The 19,419-nt window shown below is 39.9% G+C and overlaps 1 protein-coding gene across 11 annotated transcripts in view; it reads left to right on the forward strand.

Moving 5' to 3' along the window:
* Positions 1 to 19,419, forward strand: part of dlg3 (discs, large homolog 3 (Drosophila)) — a 77,155-nt gene that overhangs the window by 45,463 nt on the left and 12,273 nt on the right. For 6 of the 11 annotated variants that reach the window (XM_056769700.1, XM_056769706.1, XM_056769708.1 and 3 more), the window contains 8 exons: positions 1,208 to 1,332; positions 1,454 to 1,623; positions 1,940 to 2,076; positions 3,599 to 3,743; positions 6,169 to 6,343; positions 7,240 to 7,386; positions 15,500 to 15,656; positions 15,850 to 15,952. In XM_056769700.1, coding sequence (XP_056625678.1) covers positions 1,208 to 1,332; positions 1,454 to 1,623; positions 1,940 to 2,076; positions 3,599 to 3,743; positions 6,169 to 6,343; positions 7,240 to 7,386; positions 15,500 to 15,656; positions 15,850 to 15,952 — 1,159 coding nt within the window. The remainder of the gene's footprint in view (positions 1 to 1,207; positions 1,333 to 1,453; positions 1,624 to 1,939; positions 2,077 to 3,598; positions 3,744 to 6,168; positions 6,344 to 7,239; positions 7,387 to 15,499; positions 15,657 to 15,849; positions 15,953 to 19,419) is intronic. The other 5 variants (XM_056769705.1, XM_056769707.1, XM_056769710.1 and 2 more) reach the window with 3 other exon arrangements.

Consider the following 19,419-nt stretch of genomic DNA (forward strand, 5'->3'; position numbering starts at 1 on the left):
TTCATTTTCCAGGAAATGCTTCTATTGAGCTTGAATTCACAGTACAGTATGTTGCTTCGGGGAAAAGCGTGTGCCAAATGGACAGAAGTCAATATACAACATGTTTTACGTAGACAACATGTCACATCACAGTTCACAATTTTTGTACTTTGCACGGTGTTATTTAACGTTTGATTGAGGCAAAGTCATCTAAATTTGACTGCAAAGAACATTCATTTGACAGCAGTGGATGTCGAATTGATGCATCTCTAAGTTTTCAACATAATTGCAGGGTTGTTCTCTGAGTGCCATTTCTGCACACCGAAGCCTAAATAAACTGTGTTAAGATCACACGTTTAAAGGTCTGTGGGTGTGTAAGCTCTTGCTGTGGCTCTGGAGTGGGAGAGGCTCGCTGGGACGTCTTAGCTTCACTCTGTTCTAATTTGCAGCGACCGTCGCTCATTAATTATAGAAAATAATAAAGTGAAGTCTTTTCTCAGCTGTCGGCTTTGCGGCCTGTCTTTCTAGATTGGACCGTCAGACAGACCAAACTGCTTCAGTTCTTTGGCATTTGGAATGAAAACAGCAGGGTAAAGGGTGATGGGAGTAGATGATATTCAGCAAGTAGGAACAAATACATTTACATTTAGGCATTTAGCCGATGCTTTTATCCAAAGCGACGTACAAGTTGGGTAAACAATGGAAGCAATTGGGTCAAACATTAGGACAACAAAAAGCATAAGAGCAATAAAAACATGTCTCACAAAGACTACTACAGTGTACAGAGCCAGGTTTAGTTTATCAAGCTTAAATAAGCATGCATTTTTATTTTTTTTATTTTTTGGATATTGTAGAAAAGATATAGAAATCAGAAATGATCAGTCAGGTGCAGACACAAGAGATGTGTTTTCAGCCGATTCTTAAAGACCTAGGCAGTTGGAATGAAAAGTTCTTGCATTCTTATAATAGCCGTTTTAGTATAGTAGGCCTAGAGCTGACCACGCATAGATAGTGTAGATCAGGTATTGAAAATATCTTCAAATATATTATTATGCAGAATCACAAATCTTTGTGATTTGGACTTCGATTACAATGTTTCCCCTCTTTTATGAAAAATGTGGTGTGAATTATACATTAGGCAGTTAGTAAATGAACCGTGGGTGTGAGAATACCGTATGTAACTTCATTTCTCATCAATAATATTCTACTGTTGTAATGTCATCAATAGGGAAACTCTGGCCTTGGGTTCAGCATTGCCGGAGGTATGGACAATCCGCACATTCCTGATGATCCGGGAATCTTCATCACCAAGATCATCCCGGGAGGTGCCGCTGCCATGGACGGGAGACTAGGGTTAGTGTCGCGGATCAAGTGCATCTATACATGTCTTTGTTGCACTGTTTATGCATTGCAGTGTGATTTTTTCTCTGACTCAGATGAGTAGTGTGTGATCTCTGCTCTTTTTGTGTCTCAGGGTAAATGACTGCGTTCTGCGGGTGAATGATGTGGACGTGTCAGAGGTTGTGCACAGTAAGGCAGTAGAGGCTTTGAAAGAGGCCGGTCCGGTGGTCAGGTTGCTGGTACGCAGGAGACAGGCTCCTCCTGAGACCATTTTGGAGGTCAACCTACTCAAAGGGCCTAAAGGTTAGAGGACCAGACTGCTGTCTATACCTATTTACACATTAAGATAAACATAATAAGTGTTTTGAAATATAAAAGGTTAAAGTCACCATGAAAGTCGAGATCCTTTTTACTTTTTTATACACCATTCTGATTTTAGTGTTATTGTGAAAAATAAAAAGAGACAATTGTAATGTTTGTTTTAACAAACTCGCATTCAGATCTGGCTCCATACAAACACAAGGCATGATTTATAAAACAATAGATTAAAGTCCCACTCTTGTCACCTCCTTGTTGAATTTCAGCTCGTCATTTCATTAATATCCTTTTTCCACTCAAGGTCTTGGTTTCAGTATCGCTGGAGGAATAGGCAACCAGCACATCCCAGGAGACAACAGCATCTACATCACAAAGATCATTGAGGGCGGAGCAGCACAAAAGGATGGACGCCTGCAGACAGGCGATCGCCTGCTGGCTGTAAGATCTCACCTACGCACATACACTTGTGTACCTTATTGTTTACACCATAGAACAAATAGACAATAAGGTACAGTAGATAAATAAAGTCAACAAAGGCAACATGGTTGCATGCATGCAAAATAACATACCATACCTTCAGTCGGAGTCTGTGACCATAGACACTTTTGTAAGCTGCTGTGTCATTTTGTAGATGTATATCACACGATGTATATCTCATGTATGAGCGTTTTTGGGCCAGTGTACAGTATGATTGATCTGAAGCGGGTGCAGACTCAAACAAGGACACAGCTGTAATAAAGAGCCGCTTGTGTGGCCACGAGCGCAAAGCAATTGAGAATGCTGTGACATGGTCATAAATGTCATAATTAAATATCTAGACATTAATCATGGCTGCATGGCTGCATGACATGTAAAATGTGCCTTTTCGAAACGATAATGAGAACAGTGAATACTATTATGATCTCTAATTTATCAGGCATTTGACTTTTTTGGACAAAGTAAATAGTTGAAATGCTTGAAAATGCCTGAAAATCATTACATAACATAACAGAATACTGTATCGAAGTGTCATATACAGTATTTTAATGAACAAATACCATAAGCACAACATTAAAAACACTTTGTTAAGCTTGAAATGATAAAACGATAGAAATAATGTTAAGAATTAATAGATTTTGTGTTGTACTCTTATGTTCTTGTTGCGAGTGTAACATGTTTGTTGTTCAGGCGATGAAATACACCTGTGGTTAATATACTAGGATACTTGTCTGAAGTTGTATTTCGGTGCTGTTCTTCTGAAACCTTTTAGCTCCATAATTTGTATTTTTAATTTCATTATTATTAGTCTCCCTAATATTTGTCACTGGGCTTTGCAAATATCTAACCAATACAAATTATTAAAAGTGCTCCTCAACTTTGACAGCACGGTCTTTAATCATTTAAAAAGTACAGTGTTTTTCCATTTTATGAAGAACAGCGAATTTGGACATCCAAGGTTTCAGAAGGACAGTGATATGAACATAATTCCCTAAATCATATTGACAATAGCTGGTTAAAGCCCAAATGGCTAAGAAAGAGGAAGTGAATTCTGTGAAAAGTTCTTGCAGTATTGATTTACATATAATTTGTAATCCAATGCATTGACATTCATGCATATTTATCAATGGTTTGGTTGTATTTGTTGCTTCAGATATGCTTTTTGGGACACTATGTGTCTCTGTCCAGTCTGTAGTCGCAAGCTATCAATTGCAGTTTGCCAGTTATGAAATGTCTGTTTATTTTAATGTTTACAAAGGAAAACACATCGTGCCTTTTCAGCTTCCCCTCCCTTTAGACCTTCCTTTTGTGACCGGACGACTGAGAGCAGGAGAATGAAAAGTCGTCGCCGAGTGCGGGGCCATCCGGCCTCCTCTCCACAGTCGCTTCCTTCCCACACCTTTAAAAGCGCGGACGTGAACATTCTGAGTCACGCTTCAGAGACCAGCCGATGTAACATGCTTGTGTTCGTCTGCCTTCGCAGGTGAATAACATTATACTTCAGGATGTGCGTCATGAGGAGGCTGTGGCCGCTCTGAAGAACACTTCAGACATGGTCTATCTGAAAGTGGCTAAGCCTGGACCAGTGCATCTCAACGACATGTACGCCCCGCCAGACTATTCCAGCAGTACGTACCTTCTTTTGCTCCTCTCCATCCAACCGGTGGCCACGTTAGCTTAAAATCTCAGGGAAATAAAAAATTACAATACATATTTTTTCATGAAATATTGCAGCGTTTATTGTAAATAGTTTATCGATGTGGGTCACTCTCTTAAAAAAGTGTGTGTGCCCTCATAATCTTTAGTAAAAATCTGAAAATGCACTTCCTTCCTGTAACGACTTTCCATCTTAAATGATGTATGTTAGACGGCTTGGGCGGAGCATCTGTCTCCCTTCAAGTGTCACTATACTGCCAGTTCCATTTCAAAATTCAACGGCTGTTTTTATACATCCAATCAAATCGCAGAGAAACATGAAAGCCACGCCCACTATATTTCTCATTAGAAATTCATTCAATTTCACTCGGAAATGCGTCAAAATATGATTGCAAATTCCGGTTCACAGGGACTTTAAAACATTCACTTTGTAAACGGTTCAATCCAACCAAACACAGCGCTATTGTACTTCACCGATGAAGGTGACGGACATTGGTGTTGTGCCAATTCAAATTAAACCTACGTACCGAACTGATTTTAACCCTAACCTTGTATTAAAACAAAGTGGTGAAGTGTTTGTAAGCCGGAGTGATGTGGAGTTTTGTAACAGTTCTGTGGTGAAGCAGTGGGCGCTGTTTTCAGACTCCCACACACAGTGCTCTGCTGCTCCCATTGCATCGTCAATCCCTCCCTCCTACTGAGAGTGGAGGCTTTCACACAATCCATCTGCACAACACACATTCGCACAAAGGCCAATATTAACTTAATAATAGCTGTAAATGGATCAAAGAACTGTATTCCTACTTCAAAATACATATTTGTCAATGTATTATTATATTACTGTATATACAAATACCCAGCTACACTGTACATCTTTTTGTGCGCTACACTGTCCGCTATACATTTTTGAGTACAATCAAATTCGGTTTACAAGTTGATTTAACTTGCTATTTAAAATTTGGTCAGTGGTTAGCCAGAGTTATTATAGTTTTGATTTCAGTTTTAATTAGTTTTATTAATCTTTTAAATTGGCTTTTATTTTTATTTTTGTGTTTTAGTTAAAGTTTTAGCAATTTTAGTCAATGCTTTTGTCGTTTTATAATTTTTTGGTTTATTTTATATGGTTTAAACCCGGAGCCCTTTTTGAGCCTACACATGAAAACGCATGTTGGAACTAAAATGGCGGTAACTCATGAATTCTTTGGAATACAGCTTTACGGTTGGTCTCGTTTGAAAAAGTAGCTGATAATTGCAAAAAATTAAACACAATTTATGTTGTTAGCTTAAATGTAAAACATAAATACAAATATTAATGTTTCTCTTTGATTAAAAAATACATAAATAATAAATAAATATCACAAAAGGATAACAAAAAATCTAAGCAGACTCTTTATTAAAAAGAATCAATTACTCTCCCTGCATAAATTATTTTAAAAAACACCAAAGAAATGTGTATTCTAGAGTCTTAGACCTTAAAAATGATATATAGTTTGTCATGATTCGATTAGAAATCACATGCACAATATTGACGCACATTTAGGTGTCCCGTATACGGAATGGGTGTCAGTAAACAGGCTACAGTTTCTATATAAGATAAATTAATTTTTATTTTTGTTTTTGTTTATTATTATAATGTTACTGCTTTAAACTATCTTCAGTTTATTTTTGAGATAACATTTCAAATTTTCCTTGGGCCTTTTTGGTCAATATTTTATTTGATTTCAATGAACTGGAACGTTTTCAAAGTTTTAATTTTAGTAAACAAAAATAACCCTGGTGGTGAGTTTCGGTAAAATAAGTTGAGATGGCTTAACTTAATTTGATCAGTTTAAGTAATGTAAAAACATGTAAAAATGTTAAATATTCATTTGAAATGACTCATTATGCCTATTTGATAACTTAAAGGAACAGTTCTCCAAAAAATAAATTATTTCAAATCTGTATGAATGTCTTTGTTCTGATGAACACGGAGAAAGATAGGAAGAATGGAAGAATGCTTGTAACCAAACAGTTCTTGCACACCATTGACTACCATAGTAGGAAATATATTTCTTTATAAAAATAATCTGTTTAAATGTATTTGTTCTGTTGAACACAATAGAACATATTATGATGAATGTAGGATAACAAACAGTTCTGGCGCACTTTTGACAACCATATTTATTTTTCCTACTATGCTATTCAATGGTGGCCAAGAACTGTTTGGTTACAAGCATTCTTCCATGATCGTTCTATGTGTTCACTAACCAAAGTAAATATTCTCACATTTTTGGCACGGCAGCATGTGTTAATTTTGGACACTGCACACATACCTGCAATACCATCCACCTCTGTATAGAGATGAACTGGTTCTCTGTAGTTACCTGGTGAAATCATCTGCCTTTTTTCCCTCTACTGGCCTCGGCCTCCCTCCAGCCTTCCCCACCATGGTAGACAACCACGTCGGCCACAACTCCAGCATGGCTTACATGGGAGGCATGGATCAGAAACCAGTGTACCCCCCACCCCAGGTCACGCCCTCGAGGTACTCGCCAGTCCCACGCCACATGCTGGGGGAGGAGGACTTCACCAGGTCAGATTTGTGTATTATACTCATACGATCACTCACGGTCACTCACAGGGTCCTTCACTCCAGGGTTCCCACCTGGAAAACCTGGCAAATCATGGAACTTTGTGAATCACATCAAGTCCAAGAAAAGTCTTGAGAATGAACAAATCATAACATTTTCTTTTATACTTGGTTCTAAAATATAAAATTCTCTTAAAATTGGTCATATACAGTATAAATTAATTTTTTTAATTCCTTTCGTAGTGACTGAAATGGTAGAAAAACATTGTTTGAAAGGTGTGGGAACCCTTTCATTCACTCAGATATCACTTTTTAAATGCACTCATGCACAAAAAATACAACAACACTTGCATGTTCGTATATATTTAATTAAAAGTACAAATTGTTTTCCCACAATCTGTTCCACAGTTCTTCAGCTTTAGTTTTTTTGGCAACTCTGTTTTCATTCGATGATGTAACCGAGCAAAGATAGCACCAATGAAAATGGTTTTAGTAGGTGTCGAGTGTAGGCTGAAGAACGTCTATGAGGTGTGTACTGCCTCTCTGTGGTGGTGTGTTTGTGAACATTGCTTAAATGAAACCCGACTGAGTGCATAAAGTCTCCACACACTGAGAGACGCTTTGGGGTCAAATGTTATTCAGTTACGGTCCTTCTCAAATCACCACCGTTGCCCGGACATGAGATCGCTTTCACCTCACCGAGCATGGACTCCCCGGAGCCCGTGAGTCAGCCCGGTCCACAGAGCTGACTCGGCCCTCTCTTGCCATCCAGCCGAATGCATCCTCACCTCTGCATGTGTGTGTTTGTCTGCGTGCATGTCTGTGGCTTACGTGTCTTCATGTGTCTCTGTGTGTCCGGAGCTGCCCCATTTACTGTGTGATTTCTGTACCCCCAATAGGGCCGAGCCCATTTACAGTGCCATCCACAAACCTCATGGGGACACCAGCCCTCCCTCTCCCCATCTGTGCAGCAGGGGGTCTGGGGATGTGGGCTGCAGCCCCGCCCCGCCTGCTCAGTGTCAAAGCCTGGTCCCGTACACCGGCAGGTACTAACCACCGCTTCTCGCTCTGCCTGGCTTAGCTTAGCCCACCCTATCCTAGCTAACCTCATAGTAACCCCCTCGCCCCAGTCCCTCAGCCCACGTCACTACAGACTGCAGAGGCAGCACAGGTGAGACGCGTACCCCTCTGCGTAATGTGTGGTCGCTGTGTGCCTGTAACAAAACTATAAAAGAATGGGCACACATTGCTAGTGAATGTTAGGGTTGGGAAGGCAAGGTGTAGTTGGGGATCAGCTTGTGCTGAGACTCTTAAGCCACCATTAAAGTCAATGAAGTCATAATCATTTTCACAATGATCGATTCTAACCATCTCTATCTCATTTTAATCTCAGTGATCTTAAATCCATCATCCTTTAGCAGCCCATATAATGTCCTGTTGTGTTGTGCATGTTCTCTTAGTCTGAGTTATGTACTGTGACTGGCTGACGGGGATGGGTATCGTCCAGTTCATGTTCCGCTGAGTTTGTACTGTTTTTTTGTTAATCCTTGTGTACTCATTGTGCTTACTGTTATGTGTTTTGTATTTTTCATTATTAATGCTTAAAGTTAGTTACACTATTGGTATTATATTAATTTTACAGTAACCTTTTATTATAGGTAAAGTGTAGTAACTATGTTTTTTTGGTTTAACAATTTAATACAATTACCATGGTAAAACTATGGTGCAGATCCATGGTTAATTTGTGGATAAATTTAAATAAAGGTGACAATTTAAGGTATTGTTTACACGGTATTGTAGAAGCTTGGGTCCAGGAGGAGGATCTAATTACAGAAATGCAATATAATATACATAACTTTGCTTTCAGAGCGGTTTATGAAGATGAAATTCGCGCATCCGCCTCTATATATATTGTTCTCCTATTCATCCCCATATGTACAAATTGGCTTCACAACTCTGTCTCCTCTCCACCAATAAGCTGGTCTGTGGTGGGCGTTCTGGCGCAATATGGCTGCCGTCGCATCATCCAGGTGGATGCTGCACACTGGTGGTGGTTGAGGAGATTCCTCCCTTCCATGCAAAGCGCTTTGAGTGTCCAGAAAAACGCTATATAAATGTAACAAATTAATTATTATTATTATTAACATAGTTTTCTTTACCTTAGAATAGAAGCTATTTCTCTCTATATACACCGCGGGTCCCCTTGCATGGAATTCACCATGTTGTTTCTACAGTAACTCTTAATGGACAAACTACTCCACAGAAAGCGTTTTGTAAATACGGTATCTCCCTCGGCTGCGAAAAATAGGGGGTAGTGGTGGAGTGAGCCATTGGTTTCATTTCGCAACCTCACAATTAGATGCTGCTTAATTCCATATACTGGAACTTTAAGAGTGCACTTTGTAGAGCACCCCAGCGACCACATTTAAATGTGTTAAAAACCACTCTGAACACTTAAGAAACCGCATAGAAATTCTCTGCCAACCCTTACAACACTGACATTCAAATTATTTACATATGAAAGTACCGCTTACATTTAATTACGCTTACATTACACTATCTGTGTCATGTTGGAAAAAAAACAATTTTTTAAGCACTAGAAACATTTGTGATATGTACGGGTTCAATTGAAGAGGTAAGAAAGGTAAACAGAATTTTTTTTTATATTTACGTTTAATGTTTTGTCTGATTATTTTAAACAGTTCCACATCACAAGTATTTGTATTGTCCAACAAAAAAAATAGATTTTGTGTTGTTGCACCAAAGTTTCACGTAAAGCTGCTTCGATACAATGCAACATTGTAAAAAGCACTATAAATAAACCGATTAGTAAATCATTTTTAAGCCATCATCAGGCCAAAAAAGGACAAACTGTTGAGTTAATGTTTGGATTAAATGGATTAAAAACAGCATTTTGGGTTAAACAACCCAACATAAGTTTGGTTTGGCTTTTTGCCTTAACCCTTGGTTAAAAGTAATCAAGTACAGTAAGTAAAACCTATGCCCTTGTGTAGCTGTGGAGAATGAGGTTGTACAATATAAAACAACATTTTTGTTCATGTCCAGAGATATTTGACCAATAGGGGCCCTCATTGTGCTTGCTCGATCGTGTCCACAGCAGGTACAAAACCACCCGATCTCTCACTTATTGGTGACCACAGAACAACTGTTGCTGTATGTGATCTTGTGTTTATCAGATGAACTAAACTCCTGCTTGGTACCTTTGCTCTGTGACAAAGATTGAAGTGGTCATCTAAGGATTTATTATCCTCTCACACATAAATACACGCTGAACCTTCCCACACTGGAATGTTTTGGCTTCTGTCGCTGTTATGTAAATATAGACATGCTGTTCTCTTACCATAAATGTATTGGGATGTGAGAGGCTGATTCCGCAGTCAGACTACAAATGAGTAGTTGCGCATATTCCTAAAACTGTCATGATTCATTTGAACGGGGGGAAAGCCGTCCACACGTACACACACACTCAGTGTGCTTTGCCAATGCCCATCACACACACAGATGCACTTAGACAGTCTATCATATTGTGCTGACATGAACACACACACTCTTTGAAACATAGCCCAAACATACACTCACACACGCTCGTACATACAACGCGAGACACGATATTAAAACCTACACCCTATAAACAAAGCTACACCTACCAAAGTATATAAATAGTGCTACATTAATCCACTTTACTCCCAAACGGAGCTGTCAAACTAAGTTTGAACCATATTCCCATCACCCTGCAGGTCTCACCAGGGGCTAATAAAAGTATTTTACAGCCATTTATATTTTGTGTTAGAGTACAGTGACAGTTCACTCCAGGAAGACTATATGTGTGTGAGTCACAGGGGAGACTCAGATAGGCCCTCTGCCCATCTGTGCTTCCCCCACGCTAGCACGGCGGTCGCAAACACATTTAGATACCGCCAACTGACCCAGTACACACTAACACTTCTCTACCGGCTCAATACATCAAAGATCAAGGTTTGGAGGAGATCTCCCACCCACCCTCAGATCAAAGAACACAATCAGCCATGTTGAAGAAGGGCCGCCAGTCTAACAGGCTAATGACAATCTGCTTGCACGCTCACGTGATCATAGACACACAACCCCGAACGGGCTTTAAGACGGGTTTTGAAAAAGGGCTTCCTTACGTGACTCATGTTTGTCTTTCCATTCAGGGCATTACATCACTTGGTGAGATGCACAGTAATGTAATTCACATTTAAAGGCATTTCCTGGGACAATTTCAATCCTAATACTTCAAATGATGCAGTTTTCAAGTAAAAGGGACCAGGAGGTTCTGGCTTCTTTGTGTGTATATGTTTCATCGGATGTATGCGCTGGCCTGAAGTTAACTTGTTGGGTTATAATATATTGGCCTTGAAGTTGTTTGGTTATAATATAACAATTTATTTTAGATTTAATTGATATTAAAATCCAATGTTTTATTGTATATGAATTCTATCAAATTAACATGTTGAAAAAAACAACATATCCTGGTTAGGTAGGTTTTGAAGCATGGTAAATGGTTTGTGCTGGTTTAAGCTGGTCATTTGCTGGTTTAAGATGGTCATGTGCTGGTTTAAACTGTCAATTAGCTAAAATGACCAAATGGTCCTAAAATGGTCATGTTTCCTTTATTAAACTGGTCCAGAGCTAGGACCAGTTTAAACCAGCTCAAGGCCATCTTAAACTAGCACAAACCAGCTACCATGCTTCAAAACCTACCTAACCGACATATGCAGTTTTTTTCAACGGGTTAAATTAAAACTATAACTAACTAAAGTCTATAAATCACTTATTTGATTTATTTATACTGTATATAACAGACAGGATAGAGTAATATTTGGGACAGCAAGGCAGTGACCCACCTGATTGTAAACTGTTGACTCACTTGGTTTATTCTTAGCTGCTCGGAGAGGGTGAAAATATTCTGTTTCTTGGCATAAAGTCAAATATAAGGATGTTGTGCGTTCTGAGGAAGGGAGTGACGGTAGGCAGCTTTGAAAACACTGACGGAAGGAGGAGAGATCTGCACACAGCAGCCATCAGAATGTGATCCTGCCAGAGAGAACATGTTTTCCAGGGAGAATTACTTTATGTTCTGTGTTTCTGAAAGGGAGCATTCACTGTGTCCACCAATAATCACCCAACCAGAGCCAATTACTTCCAGCGGAACGGGGGGCAGACAGAGTGCACTGGGCCATTGCATCACTGGAAACCTCTGAGCTTTGTGGCCAGACTGCAATGAGGTCAGGAAATTTAGAAAGGTGGATGGGGGGATCACATGTCACCGAGGCTACGAGAGAGAGAAACGTATATAAAAAAAGATCGAGATAAAAAAGGTTAATAAAGATACATCACTACCTCTCAGTTTTAGTGGGGATCAACATTTTTTGAATAGTTAAAAAAAAATTGGGAATAGGGTGTCTTATCTTGTGGTTGAGTGACAAGTGCTGATTAGTTACTCTATTGAGGAAACTTGATATTTTGAGTTACAATGGGGGTCTTGCACCTTTTTCAGGACCCTTTGGTGGTGGAGAGATGGAGAAAGGAACCTCTGTAACATATTGTTTACATTTAGGTGTTGCATTTTAAAGACTTTCAGAAAAGCCTTGATATCCGCAGCTTTTCAATTCCACTAAAACAGGAAGTTAGAGTGGGACGTATTGAGTACGCCTTTCCCTTTCCAAATAGCCAATAGCGTGTAGTTTGTCTTACAGCCTGAAGTTTGAAGAGAAGATGAAGTGCATGATGATGTCGAAAAAATGTTGACGCATTTTGGCAGAAGTGAGAGACTAAGTTTTGAATGCTTATATCTTCTAAATGCAATTTTGTCAATATTCTTAAAGCGGCCCTACAACGGTCTCTCATCTGACTTCCTTACAATGTTAAACGTGCTGTCTTCTCATGATTAACATGGTCAACTAGTCAAAAAGCTAGTTGGACGTATTACGTAGTATTTCTGTGCGTGATACACTCACCCAGCGATCATACAGATAACTGAAAGATTTTTCAAACATATAAAACTGTATCGTAACAACTTTTCTTAGTCCCTTATTGGACAATTCTCCCAGAAAAGGACGCAGCACGACCACAGGAGAGCAGGAGAAGGAGCATGCGCAGACGTCATTTTCACTTGTAAGCAGGAGAGAGAGAGAGAGAGAGAGAGAGAGCATAAGTTCACAAAGTTCAGGTGTTTGTTTGTTCACAAAAATTTGGGGGATGAATGTTATATAAACTGTGGATATAACGCTGGATTTGGAGATCGTTTGAAACTGATATATGGAGCCGTCCCGGCGCTAAAAAATGCCAGACATGAACCGCGTGCGGTGAGTGAAACTGATGTCTGTGTTTTGTTGACCATGGGCGGCAGTGCTTTGGTTCATCCAACCCCTCCCTCCCACAAGCGCCGTTTGGTTTGTGAAACAATCGTAAAGCAATATCTATCTTTTATAAATGTGATCAAACTAAATACTCTTCGAAGATACAAGGTATGCAATACTACTCTATAGGTACTCAAGATTAATATGAGATTGGGAGAAAACCTGTGTAATAGATATCCTTAAAGTGACAGTGCGCCCATAAAATAAATATTCTGTCATCCTTTACTCACCCTTGAGTTGTTCCAAATCTGTATATATTTCTATGTCCTGATTACCACAGAGCAGAACAGAAAAAAACTGTTCTTGGCCACCATTGACGTCCACTGGGCAATGATATCAAAAGTGCCCCAGAACTTTTTCCTTTCTTACATTCTTCAAAATAGCAACTACTATAGTAGTCAACGGTGGCAAAGAACTGTTTGCTTACAAGCATTCTTCCAAACATCTTTCTCTGTGTTTATCAGAACAAAGAAATGTATATAGATTTGAAAGAAAAAATTATCCTTTTAAAATATTTATACTAAAAGCCCCAAAATTATTTTGATTTTATAGCGACTTTAAGCCTGACATATAATATAAATTTAATGCAGCATGAACGTATTTCATACTTTGTGATGCAAAGCCTTAAAAAATAGTTTACGTTGTACACTCATATTTGTTATATCTACATAAACGTTTTAATGAGGAATCAACAATGGAGTTGAACTTTAGCTTGTTAGTTACCGTAACAATTTACTGTATTTGTATTTTAAATGTTGTATTTTTTATTTGTTCCCCTGTGGAAGACCCCTGCTTAAAAGAATGTTTTACGTTGCAATGCATTTTGGATGCCATTTCATTCAGAAAACCTAAAGCAGCACTATAACCTATTAAGGTTAGGTAACAGTTAAGTCTTACCCTGTTCCTGCTGAGGTGACTGCGTGACAGGCAATGCGGTCCTGTTTCCCATCACTCCCCTACATGCATATATACACATACAGCACTTCACCACAAGTTTGGAGAGATACAGATTCTGTGGATAACACTCTCCATTAGCCGAACCCTGGGATAACATACTCCAGTATCCCTACCGAATAACTTACGACAGGCACCATGTTCACAGTGAACATTTCATCTTCCCTGCCGATAATGAGGTCCAATCTAGGGAGAAGAGGCAGGGCAAGTATCAGCTTCCTGAACAGGTAATTATTTAAGTTTAAGTGTGGAATGTTTTAGTTGTATCTGATCACTGCCATAGCTTGGACGGCAGGATTTGTGCAGGGCTGTATGTATGTTGGCTGTCAGTTATGGATGCACGCTGGAAGGCAGCGGCACATCTTAGTTGGTTTTCTGGTTGTATTTCTTCTATAAATAGACAACGTTTTTTAAAGCATAAAAACTCTGCCATGGGCAATGGAGAAGGAATGGCTCATGTCAAGAGGATTTTGATAAGAAACATGAATACAGCACTGGTGAAAATGTGCATGTTACATAGTGTGCGAGTCGCATGTTAAGGAACAGGCTTTTTGTATGTTTAGGAATGTTTTTTCCCTGAATGTAGTGAAGTGGCGCTGGTGTGCCAGCTCTGGGCAGTCTGGAATGCTTCTCTGTCTGCCCATGAATCACAGCCACTAAAACAGGACTGCAGCCGAGTGGTCAAGCACGAGGCAGGAACGAGCTCGATGTGTGAATGTGTGCTGGTCCCTGAGTGAGAAAACGTGTTAGATGTCTGTGTGTATGTGTTAACGCTCATTTCTGCAAGAAATCTTTGTGGCGGATGAAAGTATGCCAGGATCTTCTAGTCGTGACTAGAGCATCGTGTCATCTCGTGGATCTGTTCATCTAGACTTCCACTGTCCATAAATGAAATTGTGCAGAACATTTGGTGGAGGAAGAACTAAATGAACAATAATTTTCCATCTGGCTAGACTGACACACTATTGTTGTTTTATCCTCTTCAGGATGGGGAATGAGAGAGAGCTTCAGGCCAGTTGAGAGAGCTGTTGCTCGCCCTGTCAGACCAGTGCTGATGAACATTGTCATTTTTTTTATCAGTTTTTTTACTGTGGCTGTTGAACGTGTATTTAATTGATGAAATATGCCTTCAAGATGTTATCTAACAAAGATGAGGTTTTGTAAGAAATTGGAATATCGTTAAGTTTTAAAGCAATAGTTCACCCAAAAATGAAAATGATGTCATCATTTATTCAGCCTCGTGTCATTTCCATACCTGTTTAAATACCTGTTTGTTCTGATGAACACAGAGAAAGATATATGGAAGAATGTTAGCAATTGTCCACACTCTGACATCATTGACTGCCATAGTAGGAAAAATGTAATGGCAGTCAAAGGTGCCCTAGCTGTTTGTTTTCCAAAATTCTTGACAATATCTCACTTTGTGGTTAACAGAACAAAGTTTTTTCTTTTTTGGTTGAACTATCCCTTTAAGGAATCATATCATGACATTTAAAAATTTGGTTGTAACTTTTTTAGAAAAACTATAAAAACTATATATATATTCTAAAGAAAACTTGTGTCCTAACAATGAAACAGACCTGCTGATCCCAAATGAGGCTCGTTTCTATATTCTATTAATGAATGACTTTTTTATCCTTGCTGAACTGAATCCTTCAAACAACCCCACAAAACACCGGAAGTGGTTTGACACCGTATCCCTGTATATACTGCACACATGTTTCTAACTGTCATTCCCCTCCCTGCTCCCCACTGTGGCGATCTCAGTCCATGGCGATCCTGACGCTGTCTTTCTGCTCGACAGGGAGCCGCGGAAGATCCTGCTTCACAAAGGTTCCACCGGTTTGGGTTTCAACATTGTCGGCGGTGAGGATGGGGAGGGCATCTTCGTGTCTTTCATCTTAGCGGGTGGGCCAGCCGACCTGAGCGGAGAGCTGAGGAGAGGAGACCGCATCCTGTCGGTCAGTAACGTCTAATAACCTTTAAGTTTTAAGTCTGTGAAGGGTGATGAAACAATAGTGTGACTTTGAGCAAATAAATGTTGTTATGTTCATACATTTGTATGAAGGCAAGCAGCTGATAAAACATCATGTGATTGCGTGAGTGTGTGGCCTGCGGGGGTTGTTTTAATCTGTTGCCATGGTATGGTCCCAGGTGAATGGAGTAAACCTGCGCAATGCTACCCATGAACAGGCTGCTGCTGCGCTGAAGAGGGCTGGACAGACAGTGACCATCATTGCCCAGTACAGACCAGAAGGTAAAGTGTCTCTTATTGTGCATCTCATGATGTTCATCACCGCAAATTAAATGTTGCTCTCTAGAGGAAAATGAATGAGAATAACAGTGGGAATACAGCTTTAAAGCTTTATGTAAAAACAGGCAGTGAGTTAAGTGTACTGAAATTATTGTTGTAGGATTGCATCACGGTCTAAAAAACATTAAGCCAGATTATTGCAACCAAGACCCCAAACTGCTCCCTTCACACACCCATGCATGCTTGTTGCGTCTTGTCTGCTTTATCAGAGCCCTGTATATCGCCTTGTTCGACAAGAAACAATCCCATTTTGCAAAGTAGGACATCACATTCGCTCGTGTGGAATGTAGGCGGGCACATTCTGACGTACCACGCTCAGGTGATAACGTCAGTGATAATGCAGATGGTAGAGAACAGCCCGACTGCCATTGTAGTTCCACTTGCATGAATGAAAAAAGACTGGAATGAAGCGGTGGGAGGGGTCAACTTGAGAGGGAAAAGGGGGGAAGAGAAATACACGAATTGAGGACCGCATGCATAAAGCTTATTTTGGATCAGGGTTTGGGATCTTTTTTTGCTTGATCGCTGGGAGAAGAAATGGAGTAAGTTTGAGCCGGTCGCGTGCGCGGGACGGATTGAAATCCCGCGTCTCGAGCGCGAGTGAGACTCAGCGCTGCTGGAATGGGAGGAGCGAAGCGGGACAGACCGAAACATTCCCATTAAACTTTAATATTTATTTACCTTTCCTCCGTATTCGGAACTAAGGGAAACGACATTCCCACATCCTCAGTCCCAGTTCGTTTTACTCGCTTTTCCTAACGCAAGATGTTTTGTCGAGCGAGTTGGACAACGAGCGGTTAAGCTGAACGCCGCCGGGTAAGAGCTCCAACACTTACATTCATAAGGTATTCTCAAAGTTAAATAAAGTGAAGTAAGAAATCTAGAGATGTGATTAAGTGAACGTTTTATTGACGACAGAATTGTATTTGACTCAATGAAGCTGAAGGCGAAAACGCCGTTGTTTGTTCACAATGGAGTTCTGTCGACTCGAGTTACATGCAGCGTGTTTAAGGTGAATTATTACAACGTTAAGTGAAAATAATTAAAGGATAATATAACATGTAAGGTGACGCTTTCATACGTTCGTCCATTGAACTTAATACACAGATGCAGGTTTGTCGACACCTGAGGTGTTTTGGTTGCCGCGCGACGCAAGTCAACTCAGAGCTCGAGGGTCTCGCGCTTAATATTCGCCATAATATTTTACGAACACGCAACTGGATTATTGGAAACGTATCTAAGCACGGTAGCAAAAACTGCTTTTTGTTGAGTGTAAAAGGGATCGTGATTCGCATTTGAACTGAACTTGAGGTCTGTCAGAGGATCCGGGATATTGTGCACTTTGAGGCCTGGCGCTCCGCCATCATGTTTGTTTAAAACACGATTCCTGCAGAGCTCTGGACAGGTGCAGGGAAGGGCACTTTCAGGAAGTCATATCGACAATCATTAACCTGACGTTTAATAATTCATGATGAAACTTTAGTTCATTGAAGTTCAATTAGATGCGTGTTGTATCTGCTGCCTTTTGCATTTGGACGTTTTAAAATGATCTCTTGAGCGTGAATATCATGTAGGGATAGCTAACACCACTTCTAAGACACATTTGATCATCACGTAGGACGGGTCTTGATATTAGCCTCTATAATATTTCATATGCATAATGTACAGTGCATTCTCTGATGTCTATGTAAGCAATGACAGGAATGTTGCAGTGTAAGACATGTGTTTCGGCACGCTCTCCCCCATATTCCTCCTCTATCCTTAGTCAGACGCCCATGAAGTAAAAATGGACTGCCTCTCAAGCCCAAGGGCTCTTGTGTCTACATTGAAATAGAAGTGACACATTAATCCCTGCCAGAATAGCTGCCGAATTAGGTGGGAACCAGCACTATGGCTTCTATAAGTGTATGTGTAGAAGAAAAGTCTATTTGTAGACCGGCTTCTGTTTACGTTTGAGCGCTTCATGCTATGCATTAACTTTGAACTTGAGCTGGTAAAGTATTTGTGTCCAGAACAACGGTGACGGTTCAGGTCTAATTTGAGAGGCAGATGAGATAATATATTTTATTATTCGTTTACACGGGCAATATAGGACACAATACATTCCACGTGGAAAGTTAGAAGTGAATAATTGGTGGTTCTTGCTTATCCTTTGGCTTAAAGAGTACATAACTAGGGATTTTTGAGGTCCTACTTTTGTTTATGTTGTGTTCAACAACAAGTTTATGTAGATGGGTGTAAACATACTATTATTTCGTTATAATAGGCAGTTATTCTTACCTTACTTCTTGAATGACTCAAATGATTCGTTCCTCAATTCATCTGTCTAATCCCCTCCTATCCGCAAGCCTAGTCTGATGTGATTGGTCTGCCGTGTATGAGGCTCACGAGCTACAGTGTCTGGGGGAGAAGAGTGACGTTTTCGCGGGGAGTCCAAGCAAAACGTAGGCGGGTGCTATAAGCAATGACGTAAATCTACGGCGGTTCGAGAATTGGACTAGTGACGAGTCGTTTGTGTAATTCAGAGTCGAGTCCTTTTTCCAAGCCAATAACTTTATTCATTCGCATTCGGATTTACAACTTTGCAGACTGCTTACTTTCAAACATGGCAACATTACTCACTGCACGAAATGTCAATTTCATGATCTCATGTTATGTACTCTTTAAGGATTTGAACAAACCCTAAGTACAGTGTTCGAGCTCAGAGTGTAACTGTTTGTGCTACGTGTCACTGTCAAGAAGTGGTTTGCAATTGCTTATCATAGTTAACAGATGTGCATGTCACATGGTAAAACCAAGTACACACTAGAAACCACATAGCAATGTGCTAAGACCTGTTAGCAACCTTAATGTCTTCAGTCATACACAACATGATAGCATTGTTGTGGCAGTTTAGCATAGGCATGTGCCAACCATATACAAATTGTTGGTTGGTCTAACAAACCATCATGTCCTCTTTCTACTTTCCGGTTATAGAAAGCATCTGACTTTGCTTCTTATTGGCTACATATTGGGTCTCTTTATAGAGACATACCAATACTAAATTTGGACCGTAGCTTGATCGTAGTACTATCATATCACCTAAATGGGCTAATCTGACTATAATAGTTTTATTTGATGTTTTATTTCGGCGCAGTTGTTTTGTCGTCTTTCTTTCATACAGAATGGCTAGATGCTACACGCCCCTCATTACATCAAAAGACAATAAAGCAGATGGAAAATAGAGTCATGCATCTCAATGCTAACTTGTATGCCATCCACACAAATGAGCGGAGGGTACTTATCATAACCTAGCCTAAACTGTAGATGCTCTATTGTTGTAAGCAGGCGCACAATTTCATTATTTTATATCTCTGGATTGACAAAGAGGCAGTCTGCCGCCAATCCATGATCCCCCAAAATAAAAGCCC

The sequence above is a fragment of the Triplophysa dalaica genome, chromosome 16 (genome assembly GCF_015846415.1).
Source record: "Triplophysa dalaica isolate WHDGS20190420 chromosome 16, ASM1584641v1, whole genome shotgun sequence".
Classification (NCBI taxonomy): Eukaryota; Metazoa; Chordata; class Actinopteri; order Cypriniformes; family Nemacheilidae; genus Triplophysa; species Triplophysa dalaica.